This window comes from Macrotis lagotis, chromosome 3 (genome assembly GCF_037893015.1).
Source record: "Macrotis lagotis isolate mMagLag1 chromosome 3, bilby.v1.9.chrom.fasta, whole genome shotgun sequence".
Lineage (NCBI taxonomy): Eukaryota > Metazoa > Chordata > Mammalia > Peramelemorphia > Peramelidae > Macrotis > Macrotis lagotis.
The window spans coordinates 50842842-50866261 of NC_133660.1; the positions used below are offsets into that span (position 1 = coordinate 50842842).

Below are 23420 nucleotides of genomic sequence, written 5' to 3' on the forward strand. Positions count from 1 at the left end.
ATTTAAGATTGTACCTTAAATTTCTCACTTAAACCTACCATAAATAGTGAAAATTAAAGCTTTTCTATCTTCAGCCTTTCCCACTCACCATCCCTCAGTAGCTTTTCATAAAAATAAGAAAGTATTTGTAGCTTGAATGTTGACATTTTGGGCAGATTTTTAGAAAGTCAATTGAATAGAAAGAGCACTGAAATAGGAGTGCAAAGATCCCACATTCTGAGCCTGATGTAGTCACTTAGCTGTGTAACCCTGAACAAATCACTACCTTCTCTGAGCTTCAATTCATCTGTAAAAGAAGGAAATACTTTTAAATTATTTCATTAACTACTTCTCAATTAAATGTAATTTTTTTAAATCATCTTAAATAATTTTTTAAAAATTTGAGTTCCAAATTTTTTACTTTCCTTCCACTTCGAGGAAAGCAAGTTGATTTTGATTTTACATATGAGAACATGCAGAACATCTTTTCCATAGTTCCATTGTAAAAGAAACACAAACCAAATAAAATAAAAAGGAATACATGCTTCAGTCTGCATTCAGAATCCACCACTTCTCTTTCTGGGGTGGAGAGCACTTTTCATCATGGATCCTTTGGAATTGTCTTGAGTTGAATAGTTAAATCTTTCATGGGTGATCATCCTTACAGTATTTCTGTTACATTGTAAAATGTTCTCCTGTTTCTGTCCATTTCCCTTTGTGTGACTTCATAATTCTTTTTATCCTTTTTTATATCACAATAGTATTCCATAACAATCATATACCACAACTTGTCCAGCCATTCTGTAATTGATGGGTATGCCCTTAATTTCCAATTCTTTGTCACCACAAAAAGAGTCACTACATATCATACAAATAAACCCTTTTACTTTTGCTTTGATCTCTCTGGGATACTGATCTAGTAGTGGTATTTCTAGATCATCAGGTGTTCACAGTTTTATAGTCCATAATTCCAAATTGTTCTACAGAATTGGTTAATCTAGGTCACAACTCCACCAATGATGTATGTGTCCCAATTTTAACACATCTCCTCCAGCATTTATCATTACCTTTTTTTGCCATGACAGCTAACCTAATAAATAGGAAATGGCATCTCAGAGTTGTTTCAATATGTATTTCTCTAATCAGTAGAGATTAAGGGCATTTTTTTCATATTGCTGCCAGAGCAGCTGGAAGATCTGAGAGAGACAGCTATGGTTTGTTTTGAGTGACAAAATCTCCAGGCTGAGTCAGGAGGGTAGGAAAAGGCATAGACTTTTTTCACAGGTTACTACAAAAAGCTTAAAGGTTAAATTATTTAACAAGGTAAAGAAAGTGAGTTTTAGAAGAAGTGGAGTTAAGCAAACAAGATACAGCTACAAGCTAGACTTGGGAGAACAGCAAGGACAGCAAAGGAGGAAAGAGGGAGGAAGCAGTTGTGAGATAGTGGTTGGGCTAAGATTAACATGGGTTCAATTGCATGGAGCTAGGATTCACATAAATGCAGCATGGAGAAAGGAGAGGGAAAGGAAACTTGGCAGACTGCTGCCACTCATGTAGGAAAAAGAGTAAAAATGCTGAACAGCAGCAACACATTCTTTAAATACACTTCTGTGGTGGGAGGAGCAAGAGCAGCATTTAGGGAGTGGTTAACACCTGGTGTGAGGTAGAGTCTACTGAGGTTGAGTAACCTCTACTATGCCTGACCAAGGTTGGGTAAATGAGCAATTACTGTTAAGTCCAGACTGGCATAGGATTCGCAAGGACATAGGGAAAGACACAGGGGTACCCAGGGGATGTCTGTTGCCAGACTTAATGCTAAATGGGGTTTACTAAAACCAATTCAGAATGGAAAACACTCTGACAGTACAGAAAAATTACATTTGTTTCCAGAAGCAAAAAGAAATTAACAATATTTCTCTGAACCAAGTTCCCCTATTTCAATATGACTTGATAGCTTTGATCTTTTCTGAAAATTGCCTGTTCATATCCTTTGAATATTTGTCAATTGGGAAATGGCTCAGTTCCCTATATATCTAAGAAATGGTGTGAGTAAGTTGCTACAAATTTTTTCCCAGTTTCCTGTTTCCCTTCTCATTTTGTCTGTATTCCTATGTATCGATGTATGAACAAATGCCTCTCCTCTGTAGCTCTGACAGGTACATTTTTCCATGCTCCCCTTTTTTACTTATGATTTCACCCTTTTTGTGTAAATCATTTATTCCTTTTGACCTTATCTTAGTTTGTAATGTAAAATGTTGGTCTATTCTTAGTTCTTGCCAAATTGCTTTCCAGTATTCCCAGCATTTTTGTCAAATGTTGAACTATCATTTGGGCTCTAAGCAGGAGACCACTTTTCCTTAAATTCCATATTTTCTTATTGTGTTGTATATCTTTGGAGGAATGTTTATAGAAACTATGCTAACTATATTACTATAGTAAAAGACCTCTTTTAGAAAGCTATATATTATGCTGTCTCACTGATAACAACTGATGGTCATAGTGAGGAGTATATCTTTTGGGGTCCATGAGCTATAGTATAAAAAAAGACATAGAAATTGATTAGCCATCAGAACTCCCAGAGACAGTTGTCAGATAGTAGAAAGAAACCAATATTTGAATTAGAAGATCTGGATCTAAGACCTATCCATAATTTACTTAAAGTTAGATTTACGTTAACAGCAAATAATTTTTTGTTGCTGTTTTTGTTTGTATTATGTCTGAGTCTTCATGACCACATTTGAAATTCTCTTGACAATGATCCTGAAATGCTTTGCCATTTCCTTCTCTGGCTCATTTTACAGATGAAGAAACTAAGCCAAATAAAGTTAAGTGACTTGCTCAGGTTTACATAGCTACTAAGCCAAATTTGAACAGGTCTTCCTGACTTCAGGCCTGGAGCTCAATGTACTGTACCAGCTAGCTGCCCAAGAATATGTCAACACTTATTTAAATAATAATTCCTTTTGTTTTAAATAATATTTCCTATAACCAGTGTTAATATAGATGTAGAGTTGTTTCTCAGACTTTTAAAATTATTCCTTTACTTTCATTACTCTCTAGTGGATGCAATTCATTTTAAGTAGTGGTTACTCTTCTTCCTTATAAATAATGGGCAGCCATTGGGGCTGCCACTTGGGACTCTTAACACTAATCCATTTTGGAACTGGATCTATAAATCCTATAAATTCTAAATCAGCTTTTTAAGTGATGCTTTATTTAGTTCAGGCCAATCATTCATGATAAAAAATTTATATTAATTTTCTTTTATAGGAATCTTTTTAGAATGATGTACCTGGAAAGATGAATATTAAAAGTTACAATATCCATAATTCTTGCAAATAATAACTACATAGTTATTTATTTTCTCTTATGCTTCTTTTGATAATTTTTTTCTTTGCAAATTCAAAATCGAAAGGACTGAAATTACACTATTATTCCTTGGTGGAGAAAAATGCTGTATTTGGAAACCTAGGTTCATATACCAGTTCTGCTGACTCAGCCTCCTTATATGTAAAATGAGGTGATTGAACTTATTGGTTTCTGAGGTCCTTTTAGCTCTAAATTCCATGATTCAAAATTAAAAGTATTCTGAAAAAATGTCATATTAGCAAAATTAAGAATATCTTAATCCTTTATCCTATTCTATATCCATCTCCTTACCTCCATGAACAATTATTTACCAAACTCTGAAAGTAAGCAATATTGATTTAGAAAAACAAAATAATGCAATAATATCGGTGTTTAGTAAAAACAAATCCTAATGATTAAGGAAAAAGAAGTTCAAAGGGTCAAAGGGTCTCATGATGTCAGAACATAATCCATATTGAATCATGTTGTGGTTTTTATAGTACTGGAATTCTTGGTGAAGAAACTTCTTGTTCTGATAACATATTAGACAAGCAGTTGGTTATATTATTTCATAAAGGATTATCCAGATTTGTCTATATTCCTTATATTTGTTAGTCTTACCTATTATATTTTATTATAACATATGATGATTAATTAACCATTCCTCTATTGAAATTTACTTTATTTCTAATTTGTTATTTTGTTTTTTCAATTACAAATAATGCTTCTAGAAAAATTGTTTAATAGATATGTCTTTATTTTTATAACATTTTCCGGGGATATTCATAACAGCAGAATTGTGGGGTCAAGGATGATATGATGAAAGAATGCTGTGGTGAACTGTATGTGGACTTTGGAGTCAGAGAATCTGAGGTTCAAGACCCTGCCTATGTATTTGTGAGCAAATCATTAAACTTCTCTTGGTCTCAGTTTCCTCAATATGTACAATGAAGGAGTTGGACTAGATATTTTGTAAGTTCTCTTCTAGTCATACTGTGATACTATTGTGATTTTACCTTTTCTCTGTACTGTCAGATTATTCTCCAAAAGGTTCTCCAAGTTTGCTGGAATCAAATTGAGCCCAACTCTTATTGACTCAAAACCTGTAAAAACTTTAGGGGTCCTCAGAGATAATTTTATACCACACTCTCCTTTTACCCAAGAGAAAATAATGTCATGTGACAGCAAGGAGGGACTATTTATGAGCACACTATTAAATTTAATTTGTATTATTAGCACTTTGTTAGGACTAAACAATCAACAAAATGATAAACCAAGCTCTGATTGGAAGAAATTGATGATTTCTGAGGTGTAAATGATCACACTGAAAATTTAACAATAGTCAGCTATTGGAATTCTTAGGAGTGACTCCAGCACATCTCTGAAAGAGTATTAGAGAAATAAAATTCCTGGGGCCTTATGAAGCCTAGTCTTGGGATTCTGAGGCTTTCTACCTCCCTTGCCAAGTCCCACTTGAAATGCCTTAACCACCTGCCTCCCTTTTCTTTGAACAGCCTGGGAAAATTGTGGCCTGGAAAGGTTTGACTTGACTGAAATTAGTATAAAAGTTTGGATTTGAACTCACATCCTTCTGGTTCTAAATCCAACATTTTTCTGGCTCTATACCCAACATTCTTTCTGACTCTTCTGGAACTATATCCTTCTGGCTCTGTATACTTCTGTCTCTATAGACAACATTCTTTCCTTTATACCCCATGGATCTCATAACTTTGGAGAACAATTTGCCTAATTTTTTTACATTTAATTTTTATTTTATTTTTTCTCATTGCATGTAAACAAATTTTTAAAATTTTTTAAAAACATTTTGAGTTACAGATTTTCTTCCTCTTTTCCCCTTGAGAAGGCAAACATATTATCTATATCTCAGCCATGTGAAATATTTCCATATTTACCTAATCATTATAAAGAGATAACTTTTTAGAATTTTAATTTAAGTGATCAATTTAAAATGTAATCTTTTTGTTAGGGAAGGAGTTAATAAAATTTTGCTTGCCAAAAAACATATTTCATTCTTTCATTCTTCCATTCTTCTAAAATATTTTATTGATGCTTTTTCTAAAAAGGAAAAAATGTAAATGAGAAAAAAATTGGTCATAAATTGTCATAGACTATTATGTAGTCTACTTCAAATGATTGTGTGCACTTCATTTTTAGAGAAAATTACTTAGGAATAGCAAAATCCCTTAAGGAAACTCCATCTCAGGTAACTATGCTACTTTCTATAAAAATAATTTGGCCTGCTGGAAATAATGGTAAACCAGTGACCTCATTCTTCTTTAGCAAGCTTGGCTTCCATTCTAGGTCCTTGGCCTTCAGAGTCTTGGTCTCTGGGTACTCATTGTTTGGAAGATGGTACAGAGTCCCAGAGTGATAAAACTTCTTTACTCTCACTTGTAATGGAACAGATATTGCAAAGTCAGCATCTGAAACAGCATTTGGTGAAATTAGTCCACAGGTAGTTCATGGAATCTAGGAGCTAAAGAATATAACCCCTTTTATTTCAGCTCAGAACAACCTGAATTTTTACATTTAATTTATTTACAGCATTAATTTGAGATGATAGCAATGAAAGACAGCTTGATAGAATAGTCAGTGAACCAATTCAAGAGTTAAGTAAAACTAGGGTTCAAGGTTGACCATGGGTTCTGTGGTCGGAGGCAAATAATTTAACTACTATATGTCAACCAGGGAAATCTCTAAGATTCCAAATTGCAGAGTAGTTGTGAACTTTTCTCTGATAATAGAATTTCTCTAAATGAATGAAATTGCAAGTATAATAAAAAGAAAAACAGTAATAGTAATAGCTAATATTTATATATCACTCTAAGGTTTTTAAGGCACTTTGCAAACATATGATTTTGTCCTCAGATCAACTTGTGTGTCTGCCCTATCTTCACTTGGCAGACAGTGCTTAAACTCCCTAAACTGTAGATTCCATTGTCCTGGATAGTATATAACCAACTTTAAGTGCATTAAGAATTTTGTCCTGCCAATTACCACTAACTTGTAATTGGTGGCATGCTTAAGAGTACATGCTGTACCTGAATGCATCTTTCTGTTTATGAAAAATATCACTAAATAATTAAACCAGGGCTATAATTACAGGAAAACAGAAGGGAGAAGGTTGTGGAACTTGCTCTGCTGAAAGAAATATAAAAACCGTACCATGGAAGACCATTGCTCATCATCTTGGAATAATGGGCAGTAGGAGTGGGAAGAATTCCACAGCAATTGCCTCTCATACAAATGTCTGGGGCATCACAAAATGAGATAAAATAGTATTTCCTGATCTGTGAAACTGGTTAATAATACAGCATGTTCAGATTTAAAACTGGGCAAATTACTTTCATTAAAGAAATAGAATATTATATTCTTTCCTTTGTCTCCCTCAACCCCCCCCCCCAGTTTTTTAATGAAGTATGTTTAGGCTATGCTAGGAAACTGAATTTTATAACTTTTTGTTCATGTGATGTTTTATTATTTTTTTTATTTTTGACCACAAATATTAGTGATAATTGTTATTTCTGCAGTCACCCTGAACAAATTATTCCAGACTGGACTAGTATAAATAAGCATTTATTAAGAACCATTTTTTGTAAGCTATAAACAAAAAGGGAATGACAACTCAACTTCTCAAGGACTTTTTGGTTTATTAGACCGGATGATAATCTGAAAAGAACTATACAGCAGCAAAATATGTACAAGATGAATTGTAAATTATCAATAGGGACAGTACTAACAGGGAATGCTCCTCCAACAAGGTTGAATTTTAGCTAGACCTCAAAAGAAGCCAGGGAATCCAGGAGGTGGAGAGGAGTATCTTGTGCAAGGAAGTCAAGAGACCAGTGCTGCTGAATCACAGAGTGGGGTTAGTTATCAGAATAAGCTATAAGAAAACTGGAAAAGGAGAAGGGTCCAAGTTGTGAAGGACTCAAAAATACCAAAGAAAGTATTTTATATTTTATTCTAGAAGTGATAGGGCTTTACTGTGTGTGTGTGTGTGTGTGTGTGTGTGTGTGTGTGTGTGTGTCACAGAGAAAGAAAGAGAGAGAGAGAAAGTGAGAGATAGATGATCAGACTTGCACTATAAGGAAGATTAATGTGACAACTCAGTGGAGGCTGGACTGGAGTGAAGAGAGACTTGTGTCCAGGTGGGAGATAAAGAGAGCCTCTAACCAGATGCTGACAGTGTAAAAGGACAGAAGGGGCCATATATAAATATTTATGGACCTTAGTAATACATTAGATATGGAGAATGAGAGAGAGTTGAAGGATCAAAGATAATACCTTGCTTGTGAGTCTGAGGGATAGTGGTACTTTCGACAGTAATAAAAAAGTTCAGAAGCCTCAAGGGTTTGGGAAAGAAAGAAAATGAGTTCAGTTTTGTACATATTGAGTTGTCTAAGTTGTCTCAGTTTTAGGTGTCTAATATGTAGTTAGATATATAAATCTGGAATTTAAGAAAGAATGTAGGACTGCTTAAGTAGAACTGAGAAATCATTAGCATGGATATGATATCTGAATCTATGAGAGACTACTCAATGAAATAGGATTAAAGGAGAAGAGAACTATGCCTAGGACAGAGCCTTGGAAGACACTTAACTTTAACAGGTGTGATCTGGATAAATGAAGATCCAGAAAAATAACTTACTTTTTCTTTGCCTTAGTTTCATCATCTATAAATGAGAAAAAAATAGTGCTTAGCCCTCGGGGTTATTATGAGGATAAATAGATAATATTAGAAAAAATGTTTTGGCAAACTTTAAAGCTATAAAAAATGCTAGCTATTTTCATTATTATTCACATTTACATAGTGGTTTAACATTTTCAGAGCCTTTTTAAAAAACATCCTTGTCAAGTAGGTAGTGCTAATATTGTTAGTCCCTATATTAAGGAACTTGTTCTCCTTCCCTATCTTGCTCCCACCAGTGCAGGACAGCAATTGTCCTATGCGTTATGGTCTTATTGACTTGCTCAAAGTTGCACAGTCAGTATATGTCAGAGGCAGGGCTTGAACCCAGATACTGTGACTCTAAACCCTAGTGCTTTTTGTATCACATCATTTTTCTTTATCAGGAAATCATATCTTCCAAAGAATCATGCAGTTGTACTGAAAAAAATGTTAAACTTCTTCAAAACCAAAACTATAGTAGACACTGCTATAATACAATAGTCCTAATTAAAAACATGGTCGGTCTCTCTCTCTCTGTCTCTCTGTCTCTCTCTCTCTCTCTCTCTCTCTCTCTCTCTCTCTCTCTCTCTCTCTTCCATAGCAGATAAATAGAATACTAACTGAATCTGAGGGTCATTCTTACACATCTTAATCTCTGAGGAGAAATGTGGGGTTCATATATTTTCATAATAGTGAGGAAAAAGCCTCAGATTGAGGAGCTGGTGGTCCATTAACTTTGCTGGACACTATCATTGTAATGTCATCTCTCACTTTAATGAAACAATTCATAAAACTGATACAAATAAAAGTAATTATACCATGGGAGAGTCTTTGCTTTACATAAAAATTTCAGAGCACTCTTCCTTTAAGGAATGTGCTCCATTGGATTTAAAATGCAAATTTACCAAAACTCAGGTTTTATATAGCATTTAAGTAACAAATTTTTTAATTGAGATAAAGTTTTAAATATGAAAACTTGTTTTACCTAATATATTACTTATGAGAAAATAAATTTTTGGAAGAAGCTCTTACTAATATTTATATGTGGAACTACTGAACCTCTCATTCATTTTACAATTATCTCAGATTTTCAGTCTAATTGTAGTTTTGCAATTGATCTTGAAAGATTCTCAAGATGTGTATACCATTTTATAGTTGAAAAAACTGACTTAGAAGGTGTTTATAGGGTCAGAATTTGAACTCAAATCCTTTGTATCTCATTTTTTTCTGCTATATTACATACAATTGTTTGTATAGTGCTTTTGTGCCTATCTTCCCATAATTTATATTGCTGAGTATCTATCCACCTTTGTAAGATGTGTATATCCACATGGCTAGTACAGACATATAAACAGGAGATCTAATGATGGGGGAAATTCATTGATATTAAATATCTAGACCTTCCCTTAAGGAGGAAAGTCAGTCCAATAGCTTGGAAAGAGAAGAGAAGTATATCTGTAAGCAGTACCCTGCTCAGGAGCTTTTTATTTCAGTCCTCCAGGAATATCAGACTAGAATTATATATGCCTTCTCCCTCAAAAAAAGGCCTACGAGCATAGTAGTATTAAGGCAAAAATTGCTAGCTTTCCTGATACCTTCCCTCCAAATACTAATTATACACTAGACTGATCCAGATAGTGAATAAGTGAACCCATTTATCTAAGCAAATAGCAAATAGAATTTGGAGACACTGTACAAACTAGAATATACTAGAAATATAGAATGAATAAGGTTTTCCACTTGGAGTTAGATATCTAACTTCAAATCAAGAAAGAGAAGCTCCATCTAAACCAAAAGGGAAAATCCCTAAAGTCTCTAAGAAAGCTCTAGGAAATTTGGTACATATTGAAAAACTGGCTTTTCCAAATAGCCATTGTTTGCAAATTAAATCTATTTCCATCTCTCTGGAGTCAGTCCCCAAAGTCAATATGGCCCCATACATGACTTCTCTTAAAGAAGCAAAGAAGGAAAAAAAAGCCTTTTATCTACAGAACTTCCTTCTGCCTGTATAATCATCAGCATTTCATCATCATTCTCTATATACAAATTAGGAAAATATCATATAAAATGTTCAAGGCTCATAGAAATGTTTGGATTAGAAATATGGATTTATAAACAGATAGATATATATACATGCATGCACACACATATCTATACATGTATACACACATGTTTATGTGTATGTGTGTGAGTAATGTATAAGTACATATATATATGTATATATGTGTATATATATATATGTATAGTTGTTTGTGTGTGTGTGTGTGTGTGTGTGTGTGTGCATATATAGTAGAAACAGCTCTTATTCCCAAACCAAATTTTCAGGGTAAATATTCAAACTTTGGAAAACAGGAAATACTGCAAAAGCAGATCTTGAATTATTGAATTTTTTTAATTTTTTTTTTTTTTTTAGTTTTTGCAAGGCAATGGGGTTAAGTGGCTTGCCCAAGGCCACACGGCTAGGTAATTATTAAGTGTCTGAGGCTGGATTTGAACTCAGGTACTCCTGACTCCCAGGCCAGTGCTCTATCTACTATGCCACCTAGCCACGCCTGAATTTTTTTAATTTTTTAAACTTGGGAAGTGATAGATCAGAAGATATTTATAATGCAGTTTAAACTTGTTTCCTCTGCTCATTTTTATTAATGGAGGAGGCAGCTGTTAAATGTTTCTAAGTTCACCCTTATATAAGAACATACATATATATATATATATGTGTATATATATAAACATACATATAAATGCATATATATGAGAAAAATTGTTTCCAATTTGGTTGTGCCTTATTAAAATCTTAATGAACTATGTTTTAATAGAATATTATTGTCTCTGCTGGATTTCTTGTTGAAGACTTAAAGTATGGAAGAACTATGTAAAACTCCATGTTTACTTATTTAGGACCTGAGGATCAAAGCGTTTTGGCAGATTTTGGACCCCAGTATTATTACTTCATAGCCTCCTCTACATCCATTACCCCTATACTACATCTTTTTGTGTTGTATTTGTAATTTTATAATCGTGAGGATTATGCTGAAGAGACTTTCTGTACTGTGCTATAAATTAATCCTGTTTTAGACTGACCAAATCTATGTAGCTATTCAGAAACCATGATCATAACTGTCACTCAAATAAAGCTGAGAACCTAAAGCAAGAGAAAAGGACTTCTGAGAGGCCAAAATTGAAGCAACAAATTCCAGAAACGGAGACACACATTTATAATCACAGGAGACTTTCACTCAGAGGCTATTTACTCTTATTCTTCACAGTGTAAATAACCATCCAAAAGTGATAAAGTAGGACTATTTACAGGGCTATAGGCATTGATAGTGACAGACTATTAGCTGACAAATAAAAGAATAAACAGAAAATAAACTCCTACCAGAACTAAAAACAAATAAATGCACAGCAAAAAGTTGCCTTTTGAAGGATCAAATAGTCCTAAACCATTTTATAACCTTTTATGACCTTTATAACCTTTAAACCTTTATAACCTTTAAAAGTATCACAGATACCAAAGACATTGTTCATTGTGCTAGAAGAATCAGAGAGGGGCGGCTGGGTGGTACAGTGGATGGAGTGCCAGCCATGGAATCAGGAGTGCCTGGGTTCAGATACAGCCTCAGATACTTGGTAATTGCCTGGCTGTGTGGCCTTGGGAGGGCCACTTTGACCCCATTGCCTTGCAACAAAAAAGAACAAGAAGAAATCAGAGACCATGTGGGTCCTAGCCCCTCATTTTATGAAGAAAGAAATTAAGGTTTTGTGAGAGGATATGATTTTTCTAACTATTAGCTAATGGTGGAATAGTAATTAAAAGTCATGACTAATGAATCAAGAAAGCATTAATGTTCAGTGGAGTCTAAGACATTGGACAAAACATTTTAGAAATATTTCCATTAAAATGGTTACTAATAAAAAATAATTAGAACAACAATTTTCTGTTTTTATTTAGCTATGAAACTCACTTATAAACACCATATAAATGAGGTGTTAGTTAACGTGGGGCAATTGCTGCATTGTAGGTGCTTTTCTGTGATAGTTGGTATTTTGTGCAAAATTTAGTATTGGATTACTTCAAGCCATACATTTGAATGCACACTGACTTATGGCAGTGTAGCTTTCCAATTCAGAGTATACCATTTCCTCACCAAAAAGTTAATAACTAAGGTTGGTCACATCACAGGAATCAACTTGGACAAACCATTCATTTTGTGAATGAAGGATTTGAGACCCATAAGAGTCAAATTACTAGGCTAAGATCACCAAGGTTGCAAATACCTGAACTGTGATTTGACTCTCAGTCCTCTATATTCAAGTCTAATTCAGTTCTCAAAAAATCATGGGGTGACTTTGAGCTTGCTAGCATTTTTGTCTTTCCATTCTCAGCACTAAACACACTCTAATACACACAGTAGGAACTTTGGTGTTTATTGAATTAAGACTTTATTTAAGAATTATAATGTTATCATTTCAGAAACTATAAATATTACATCTTAAAAATACATAATAGACACATTTAAGATAAACATACACTGGAGGATTCATGGTGATAGCATGGTAACACCAAAAGAGCAAGAAATTACATATTAGGAAAAAAGGGATTCTAATCCACATTCTATCACTCACTAATTAATTAAATAAGGTAACTGGTCAAATAAATCATTGCATCAAACAGCACATTTCTTCACATAAACTCTTCCTATCTTTCTTTCCTCATGTGTAAACTTCGATTCTACTGCTTGTATTATACTATCTTATACTATCAACAGGTGCTGACTACCTGCCAGAAACTTGACTAAAAACTGAGGATACAAAGAAAGTCAATTTTTTTTTAACAAAGGCTGTCTTCAAGGAGGTCACAGCAAACATGTCTACTCTATCTCAGCTACTCAAACCTTGTCATCTCTACAACTACTTCAATTCATAGAACTCTGATATTCTTTTGGATCAAAATCTCTTGTTTTTCAAGCTATTTTCATTGTCTCACTTCTCTTTAACCTGTTCTTTGCATTCATTATGGTTTCTCTCTTTATTCCATCACCACTGCTCTGGCTTGTTTCTTGCATGGTCTGGACTTCATAGTTTGCCATTTGAAAAAGAGAGCATTGGCTCTTTGATCCTTTCTTTGCTTCCTTCCTCTAGCCCATGCACTGTGCATTCCTTTTATCTTGCTGCCTGGGTTCATTACAGATTCAAACTATTTTAACTTTGACTGGATTCTTCAGCAATAAATGCCAGGTCTATTTATTCATGACATATCATAATCCCCATTATCTATTATTCCAGACTTGCACTACCCTTATAAAATTACCAACCCCTTTCTCCCAACAAGTGACTGACATTAATTAAATTCTTTTAGATTGAAATGGCTTCAGATATTTTTTTTTGAGATTTAGGGTCATCCATGATCTCAATTTGCATAACTTCTTTAGGCCTCACTTTTTTCATCTGTAAAATGGAGGTCATAATACTTAAGGAATGTATAATATCTAGAGAGACTCAGAGTGATTTGCAAAGTGATTTCCAGAATCTAAAGTACTCTTAAATATTTTTTTCTTATTTCTTCCACCACATCTCAAACCCTTGCTATGTCCTCATCCATCTTCACTTTCCCATCAGTCTCAAAAAGGACCCTCTTCCTTCCCAAGGGTAACCTCTATTTGTGATCCTTGATTGAATTTCTTCCTATTTTTAAGTTCCCCTTATATGGACTTGTTCTTTTTTTGCCTATAAGCCTTTTCTTGTTTTCAATTTTTAAATAAGGAAGTTTCTGCTAGAGGCTCCCTTTAGAGAGGACTTACAGTCACCTCTAGATTTCCATTCAGCTGTTGAATTTGGTTTTAAATCCATCAAAATTATGCTTTCCCCAGGATAAGCTCATCATCTGAAATCTCACTATCAAGAAGTTTGATTCAGCTTTAATATTCAACACCTTAGCAGTTTTAATTGCATCTCCCCTCCAATTGAAGGGTTGGAAGGTGGAACTATAAACTCCTCCCAGTATTTCCCTTTATAGAGGGCTTAGACTTTTTTAGCTAAACTCATTTTCCATGGGCTGCTCTGCTTATCTTTTGACTCCTTGAATATCTTGACCCCAAGTTGGGTGCCTTTTGGCAGTTCTTCCCTCCCATTCCACTTTCAACTTTCTTTTGTGTATTGTCTTTTAGATTTAGAATGAAAGCTTCTCAAGGCCTGAGATGTCTTGCTTTTTTTCTTGTTTGTATTAATTTGTCATTTCTTATAGCAGAGCAGAACACCATCTCAATCATGCAATTTGTCCAGTCATTTCCCCAAAATGACAGATATACCTTCTCCATCTCCATATCTGACCACTGGACCCATGGAGGAGAAAGTGAGTCTGGTGATTTAGCACAGCACCCCATCACTCAAATCTAATTTATATGCATGTCATGTTCTTCTTCAAAAATTAAAGATAAACATCATCTTCAGATATACTTTCAATTTGGGGGTGGCTAGGTGGCACAGTGGATAGAGCACTGACCCTGAAGTCAGGAGTACCTGTGTTCAAATCCAGCCTCACACTCTTAATAATTTCCTAGCTGTGTTGCCTTGGGCAAGCCACTTAACCCCATTGCCTTGAAAAAAAAAAGATATACTTTCAGTTTTCAATTCTTTACCATCACAGAAAGAGCTAATATTTTTATACATGTTGATCTTTTTGTTTATTATCAATCCCAGTAATAGTAGGAAGGTAGAATTTCAGAGGTGTTTTAATTTGCATTTCTCCAATAAGTAGTGATTTAGAATATTTTTCATATGACTGTGGCTAGCATAGATTTCTTCTGAAAATTGCTTGTTTATTAATTGCCTGTTTAATAAATTACTTATTAATTAGAGTTTGGCTCTTATTTTTAAAATTTGACTCATTTCCCTATATATTTGAGAAAACGAGACCTTCATCAAGAAACTGGTTATAAAATTTCCTCATTTCCTACTTTTCTTCTAATCATTGTTCTTGATTGTAAAAAATCTTTTAAATTTAATGTAATCAAAATTATCCATTTTACTTTTCATGATCCTTGCTGTTTCTTGCTTGGTCATATATTCTTCCCTAATCTATATGCAATTTTATTTTGAAAGAGTTCAATGATCAACCCACCTTAAAGTCACAATTTCTCCTCAAAATTGTGTAGAATGTTTTGTGTTATTCATCTCATCACTATCTTCTGACTTTCTGATTGAAAGGTACAACTGTGAATCCCCAAATTTCCATTTAAGGAAGTACCTCACTTCAGAATGTTTCTTATATCTCAGTGTGCTGCCCTTCTCTGAAACATCTCAGATTTCTTCAGCATGACCCCATGCTAGGCAACCTCTCTGACACCTTCCCCTCCCCTCCCCCCATGCAATTTCCAGTTTCTTTTTTTCTATGTCTTTTCCTATTAGATTGCAACCTCATTGAGGGCAGGAACTGTCCCTTTTTTATCTATAGCCCCAAATAGGATCTATAAAATAGGTATTTAAGAAATGCTTATTATTTCTTGACTTGTCTTTATAATGTTGTTTACATGTCAAGTTTATTTGGGTACATACAAGCTGTTCTCCCCTTGTTTTGAAAGTTATATGTAGGAAGGAACTACTTTTATTTTTCATCTCTGTATTCTTAGTCCCTAAGGCAGATATAACCTTGCTTAGAGATTTTTATTATTAACAAAAATTGTATACTGCCCTTGCCTTTTGTCAGATTAGTTATTTGAATTTGTTGGTTATTATCAAGGCATATATTTGATAGAATATAATTCTCTTGAATATAGGGACAGTATATTTTTGTCTCTGTATTTCCAGAAACCATTCACAATGACTGGTACAATGTAGTCACTTTAAAGATAGTTGCTGCTCAGTTGAATAAGGGAACTTTTACTGGTAATTATCAATACTATATTAATACTATATATTATATATATTATATAGGCATATGCACATATATAATATGTATGTGTATGTGTGCCTTTTATTATCATATGAAATAAAAACACAGGGGATTTTAAAGGTAATTCTTATTTAACTGTTTAACACAGTAATCCAGGAGGATAAGGACACCGTCTAATGTCAACCTTTTCACTCCCTACTTTAGCCACCCACACAGTTGATGCTTAATGTTTGTTGGATGAATGAATGATGTATTTCTGATAATGTTATGCAGTTAATCACCAATTTTACCTACCCTACTCCCTTTAAAAATACAGTTATGAACTTTAGTTTTAATGAGCATTTAAATTACAGCATTTCATTTGGGAAGTCAGAATATATCCCAGTAGGCGAATGCAAAATGCCTCCTGATTCATGAGAGGTCAATAAGTTAAGTGATGATAATTGAAGGAAAAAGTGGAAGGAAGCTGTGTATCAGTAGAAAGGCAGTGTACTGTGTTCTTGTTATAAAACCAAGGATACGGGGGTGTAATTCTCTCTTTATGTTTATCGATGGTCTCTTTACAGACAATATTATCTTGAAAGAATAAACTGCTTATTCTTTGAATGTTCTCAGTTAAATGAGACCCATTGCTATTTCTTGCTTCCTTATTCTGCTGTACAGAACTCATTCTCATAGTGACATGAGTGTGAGACACATGCCTTGATGAGAGCTCTTCTTAATGAACATATCACACTCTGTTAAAGTTCAAAAGAATCAGTAGTAGCCATAAAACTGTTCCAGGATGTCAGATTATCCCCTGTACCTTCTAGCCTTTCAAAGTTAGCATTTAGGTCTTCATGGTCTTTTAAAAGTCTTTTAATGCTTATTTCTCAGTCCCCTGTAGTCAGTGTTCATTGACAGGATTTCAAATCCCAGCTCTATCACTTTAGGACCAGGGTAACCATGGGCAAATCAATTAACTTTTCTAGGTCCCAGTTTCCTCATTTCCGCATAAATTGATAGGATTAACCTAGATGACTTCTGATGACTCCAGATCTGTGATTGTATCATCCTTCAAAATGATTTAAAAAATGGTACTGTTGTTAAGAGTATTGGCAGTTTGTCCGAAAACTATTGTATCAGTCAAGACACAATTATTTTAAGTCAACAATATATCTTTGAAGCACAAAAATTGGATACCTGTAATATAGTTAAAGACCAATGTACCTTGTTAGTGTTCAGCTTTTTTTGAAGAAACTTCATGAGTGCCAAAAAAAACCCCATTATCAACTAAAGTCATTTTTCTGAAATCTTCCTTGGCCATCCCTTTAACAACAAATAGGAAGCTATTTTGATAGGTTTGTGATATTAAAAGTCCTTGAAGACAGGGTGATTTAAATTAAAATTAATTATTAATAAATATTGTTAATTATTAATATTTTATTATTTATTTTAATACAATGATTAATATAATATAAAATTAATTATTAATTAAATTAAAAGCTTGAATCTTTCAAGTACTGGTTTCCACTGGGAAAGTCATTGAGGGCTCCACAAATTGCAAAGGAGGTACTGGACCACATGGGTAGAGTAGTTCCCTTATAAGGGAATGCCCTTTAATCATTGAAATCTTAGAACCAGTACTTATCCTTTGAGAAACTAGAAAAATAAATTCCTTTATGAAAAAACAATAAAAATAATAATAGTATTTATGTAGTATTTTAAGGTTTACAAAGCATTTTCTCAATATTATCTTATCAAACAACCATGGAGAGTTAGGTGATATTATTATTTTAGTTTTACAGATAAAGATGTTAAGTTTTTGCTCTCTCTAGCAAGTATCAGATTGAATTTGAACTCAGATCTTCCTGACTCCAAGTTCATTGCCTATACATTGAACTATATCACCAACTTTATCTGGTTCTGTACAGCATCTTAAAAATTTACTTCAACTAGAAGATTTGAGTTCCAGACTCTTCAGTTTTCTGGATTAAGATCATTAGGACATAATCTGTTTATAAAATTGAGAAGCATTTGATCAGTTTCTAGAGGGTATAGAATATTTTGCTTTGGGAAAAATACAAAGAAGTAATACCTGCCCATATGGTGACACATACACGAATTACCTTTTAAACTGGACTTCTGACTTCATTAGTATTGATAATTACCAGTAAAAGTTCCTTTATTCAACTGCAACAGCAAATATCTTTAAAGTGACTACATTGTACCAGGCATTGTGAATGGTTTCTGGGAATACAGAGACAAAAAATATACTGTCCCTATACTCAAGAGGATTATATTCTATCAAGGGAGGCATTACATGCATATAGATAAAAGTATACAAATATGCATATATATGCATTTTAAATAGATATTGTCTTGCTATGCTAACAAAAAGCAACTTGTCTTACCTAAATCCTTGATAAATTTTCTTTATTGTATGACTACTTTTGTCTTTGGACTGCTATATAATTAATATAAATTATCTAAAAGTAGATCTAAAATTGATAGGGACTTTAGAGTTTATTTCATCCAAACTCCTTATTTTACAGATGAGGAAGCTGATGCCTGGGAAGTTAACTGACTTGCCCAAAGTAACATAGTTGTATTAGATATGAACCCCAGGGTTTCCTTTCTGTCATATTTGGCATTCAACATTGGTTGCTTTGTGGTTTTATATATAAACTGTATTCTCAGGTTTATTTTAATCCTTTGAATATAGGAATCATTTTATAAATTAATGTGACAGGAACTAAGCTGAGTGCTTTTTTTAGTAAAAAAAAGTGTCTCATTGGATCTTTTGAAAATCTCATGTTTTCTGTCTTTTTGCATCTCTCCTATGTAGTAACAACAACAACAACAACAATAATAATAATAATATTAATAATAGCTGGGAGGACAGAGCCAAGATGGCGGCATGAGGACAGGCTTTCCCAGGAGCTCTCTTCTAAAATATTTCAAAAATCTTAAAATTATGACTCTAAATTTTCAAGAGACAGAACCCATAGAAAGATCCTGTGAGGCAGTTTTCCAGCCCACTGTAACTTGGAAGACCATGGGAAGGCTTTGTTCCATTAGGTTAAGGGGTGGCAGCATGGCCAGGTTCACTGATGGGAGTGAAGGAGTTCAAGCATTGGGAAACAGCCATCAGAGTGCCTGGATCCCTGGGAGTGCCAGCTCCTGGCAGCAGAAGCAGTTTCCTGACCTGCCAACCCAAGGAGCACCAAGCACAACTTGCCCGATCAGGGGGAACCTCTGTCATAGTGAGCCTTGGGCCCAGGCCAGCATGGCCCTCAGTATAGTCCAGATCCCAGGAAATAGAAACAGGCCCACAGAGTTGCCCAGCAGGGAGTGGCCTGGCAGCTGCTCCCAGAGTACTCAGCCCATAGGTCAGGGAGTGGAAGGAAACTGTCAAGTCTCTCCTCTGGCTCTGGAACAGGACTCTTGTACCTTGTTCAGACCCTGGTTGCAGTCTGGGCCCCCCACTGTTATAATGGAGCAGAGGCTCCTCACAGCCCCGGGGCAGAGGGAAGGACTTGTGGTCATCCACAAACCGGAGCACAGGCCAGTAGAGCAGTCAGAGCCTCCCATAAGACCCTGAAAGAACTGTGATCCTTGCAGGGGTGTCCCAAGAATAATCAAAAGCTCAAGAAGCACCCCAACACCAGGCACAGACTGGGAAAATGAATAAGCAGGAAAAAAAGGAACCTGACTGTGGACAATTACTTTGGTCCCATGGAGGATCAAAGCACACACTCAGAAGATGACAAAGTTCAAGATTCTATATCTAAAACTTCCAAGAAAAATAGGAATTGGGCTCAGGCTATGGCAGAGCTCAAAAAAAGATTTTGAAAATCAAGTAAGGAAGGTAGAGAAATGAGAGAGAGACACACAGGAAAAACATGAAACTCAAATCAGCAGCTTGGTGAAGGAGATCCCAAAAATGCTGAAGAAAACATGTTAAAAGCCCATTTAGATCAAATGGAAAAAGTAATCCAAGAAGTTAATGAGAAGAAGAATGCCTTAAAAAGCAGAATTGGCCAGATGGAAAAGGAGATAAGAAAGCTCTCTGAGGAAAACAACTCCTTCAAATGTAGAATGGAGCTAAAGGGAGCTGATGAGTTAGAATCAAGGATTCAAGAAACAATAAAACAATACCAAAAGAATGAAAAACTAGAAGAAAACATGTAATATCTCATTGGAAAAACAGCTGACCTGGAGAACAGAGACAATTTAAAAATTATTGGGGTACCTGTAAGTCACGATCAGAAAAAGAGCTTTGACTTCATTTTAAAAGAATTTCTACAGGAAAAATTGCCCTGATATCCTAGAAGCAAAGGGGAAAATAGAAATTGATAGGATCCACCAATCTCCTCTGGAAAGAGATCCAAAAAAAATAACCCCCAGGAATATAATAGCCAAGTTCCAGAACTCCCAAGTCAAAGAGAAAATATTGTAAGCAGCCAGAAGGAAACAATTCAAATATTGCGGAACTACAGTCAAGATCCCACAGAACTTAGCAGTGTCTATATTAAGGGCTCATAGGGCTTGGAATATAATATTCCAGAAGACAAAAGAGCTTGAAATGCAACTGAGAATCAACTACCCTACAAAAATGAACATCCTCTCCCAGGGGAAAAGTTGTATTTTCAGTGAAGCGGGAATTTCAAATGTTCCTGTTGTAACAACAAGAGCTGAACAGAAAGTTTGGTCTTCAAGTACAGGACATAGGTGAAGCATAGAGAGGGTGGACAAGAAGAGTAAATTATGAGGGATTTTATGATTATGAACTGTATGTATTCCTGCATAAGAAGATGATACTGATGATACTCATATGAACCTTCTCATTTAATAGAGCAGTTAGAAGGAGCTTATTTAGACAAGGCACAGGAGAGAGCCAAATTTGAACATAAGATATATTGTAAAAAATGGTATCAAGGGGTGAAAAGGGAATGTACTGGGAGAAAGGAAAGGAGAGGTAGAATGGACCAAGATATTTCATGTAAAAAAAGAAAAAGCTTTTGCAATGGTAGGTAAGGGGGGAAAGTGAGGGGGAATTAGGGAGCCTTCCTTCTCATTGGAAATGGCTCAGAGAGGAAACAACATATATACTTATTAGGGTATAGAAATCTAGAGGAGAAAGAGGATGAGAGAAAGGGGATGGGGGAGAGGAGGGGGTAATAGAGGAGAGGGTAGATCATGGCAGAGGATAGTCAGATATAATGCATTTTTTGAAAACTTTTTGCAAGGTAATGGGATTGGGTGGCATGTCTGGGACCATAGGACTGAGTGGTTGCTGGGTCTCTGGGGTGGGATGTAGTCTTGGGGCCTCCTGGCCCCAGGATTGGTACTTTTGCACTACACAACTTGGCTGCCCCATAGCACACTTTTGAAGAGGGACAGAGTGAAAGGAGAGAGAAAATATAATAAATGAGAGTAGAGAGGAATGGATGGAGGGAATTATAATCAGCAACAGCAAGTGGAAGTAACTTCTCTGATGGACATATGATAAAAGAATACAGTCCACCCCAGAGACAGAGCTGATGATATCTGAACACAGACCGAAGCACATTTTTTCTCTTTCAGTTTATTTTTCGTGAGGGTTTTCATTTTTATTGGGGGGGGGATTATGTTTATTCTTGTAACAAGACTATTTTAGTAATGTATAAATAAATAAAATTGTAAATTAAAATTAATAATAATAGCATTTATATAAGGCTTTTAGATTTTCAAAAAGCTTCACATAGTTTATATTATTTGGTTCTTGCAACAATCTTGTGAGATGTGTTATTCTTATTATTATCCCCACTTTATAGATGGGGAGACTGAGAGAAATTAAGTGACTTGCCCAAGATCACATAGGAACAAATTGTCTTAGAAAAAGTTGAGTTCATCTTATTGACTCCAAGTCCAGAATTCTATCTCTTATGCTATTAACTTTAATTTGTGCAGGTACGTAGTATGTGATTACCTCCATGATTGAACTGAAACCCTGCTTTTCTCTTGTTCAAGATCACTCAGTCATGTCTCATCCCTTCTGTCTCTAAATGAGAGGTCATTTCTAATAAGCATCATGTAGTTAAGTTCCAAGTTTTCCCCTCAGGGTCAGAAGGCAGCATTGTGTGATAGGGACAGACATTCTTCTGGTATGCCTGCAATGTGTGGGCATGGCAGACCCTATAAACACCTACATGAAGTATGTGGTGACCTAAGGGTTTGGTCTTCTAAACACTGTCTGAAGGGCAAGGGGAAGAAAGAACCATACTCTTTTTCTGTGCTTTCTATTTTTCCTCCTCTACTGTCAAGATTTGTCATCTGATAATTGTAGATGACACAGTAAATACTTTTCTTTTCTGAGCTTCTTGCAGGGGAATCTTAATATCAGCTGAAATTCTTTATACTATTGTGTGAAACTAGTGGAATACAAAGAGAATGAATAGATGAGAATGGTAAAGGATATATTTTAGAAATAAGATCCTATTGTATGCTACCTTAGTACCAAATTATAGTAATCATACTTTTGGAAAATGAAAGAATAAATAAACTTGAAAGGCATTATGACATGTACTTTTTAATTTTTTGTATCTTTCGTTTTCTATGTGATGTATTCAGTTTTATTTACTTGCTAAAAGTTGGGAATCTTCTCTGTTCCTTTGCAGATCATCAGAAACTGGAAAGGGAAGCTAGAATATGCCGTCTTTTGAAGCACCCTAATATTGGTGAGAAAATGCCTTTACCTATCAAGTTTTTGCTTTTCAGTTCTAAATTTGAACACCATTTGCTTTCATGAATCTTAGAATCTTTGCATATACATACTAAAACAGGAGCAAAGGAGTGTGTTATAGTAAGGGCAGACTACAAGGTTCTTTAGAGCTTTAGTGTTAAATCTTGAAATTAGCATAAAAATTACCGTTATAAAGTGAATTAATCCTGTGATTGAAAATTAATTAACATTACATTTGATTAAGTCCTAATTCTTCATATAAAATGAGAAAATATAAAGAAATTCTAGGCTAAGCAAACAAAATAAAGTAAATATTTACTGATTTTATTCAGTAATAGTCAATGTTTTATAAAACAGTATTTATGGAACATTTTAAAGTTTAAAAATGTTTTACATATTTTTTATTTTACTCTCACAATAATTCTATGAGATATATGTTATCATTATCTTTACAGAAGAAGAAAGTGAGGTAAAAAGAGGTCTGAGGCCATATACAGGTTTATACAATTAACTATGTCACTTTCAGAAAGACCTGGATTCAGGTCCCACTTTTGATATTTAGTGGTTGTGAGGTGCTGGACAGATCACCTGCTGCCTTCCTGGTGTCCCAGACAACTTTCTAATTCTAAATCATAGAACAGAATCTGGGAAGGCAGTTTTTTTTTACTGATAGTTTTCTATAAAGGGAAGCTAGATGGTTCAGTGCATAGAACACCAGGATCTGAAGTCCAGAAGACCCGAGTTCAAATTCAGCCTCAGACAATTAATAGTTCCATGACCTTGGGTAAGTCACTTAGTCATGT

At 34.7% G+C, this 23420-nt stretch overlaps 1 protein-coding gene across 7 annotated transcripts in view; it reads left to right on the forward strand.

The window, feature by feature from the left end:
* Positions 1–23420, forward strand: part of CAMK2D (calcium/calmodulin dependent protein kinase II delta) — a 355653-nt gene that overhangs the window by 96645 nt on the left and 235588 nt on the right. For all 7 annotated transcript variants that reach the window (XM_074228632.1, XM_074228625.1, XM_074228626.1 and 4 more), the window contains exon 3: positions 22553–22612. In XM_074228632.1, coding sequence (XP_074084733.1) covers positions 22553–22612 — 60 coding nt within the window. The remainder of the gene's footprint in view (positions 1–22552; positions 22613–23420) is intronic.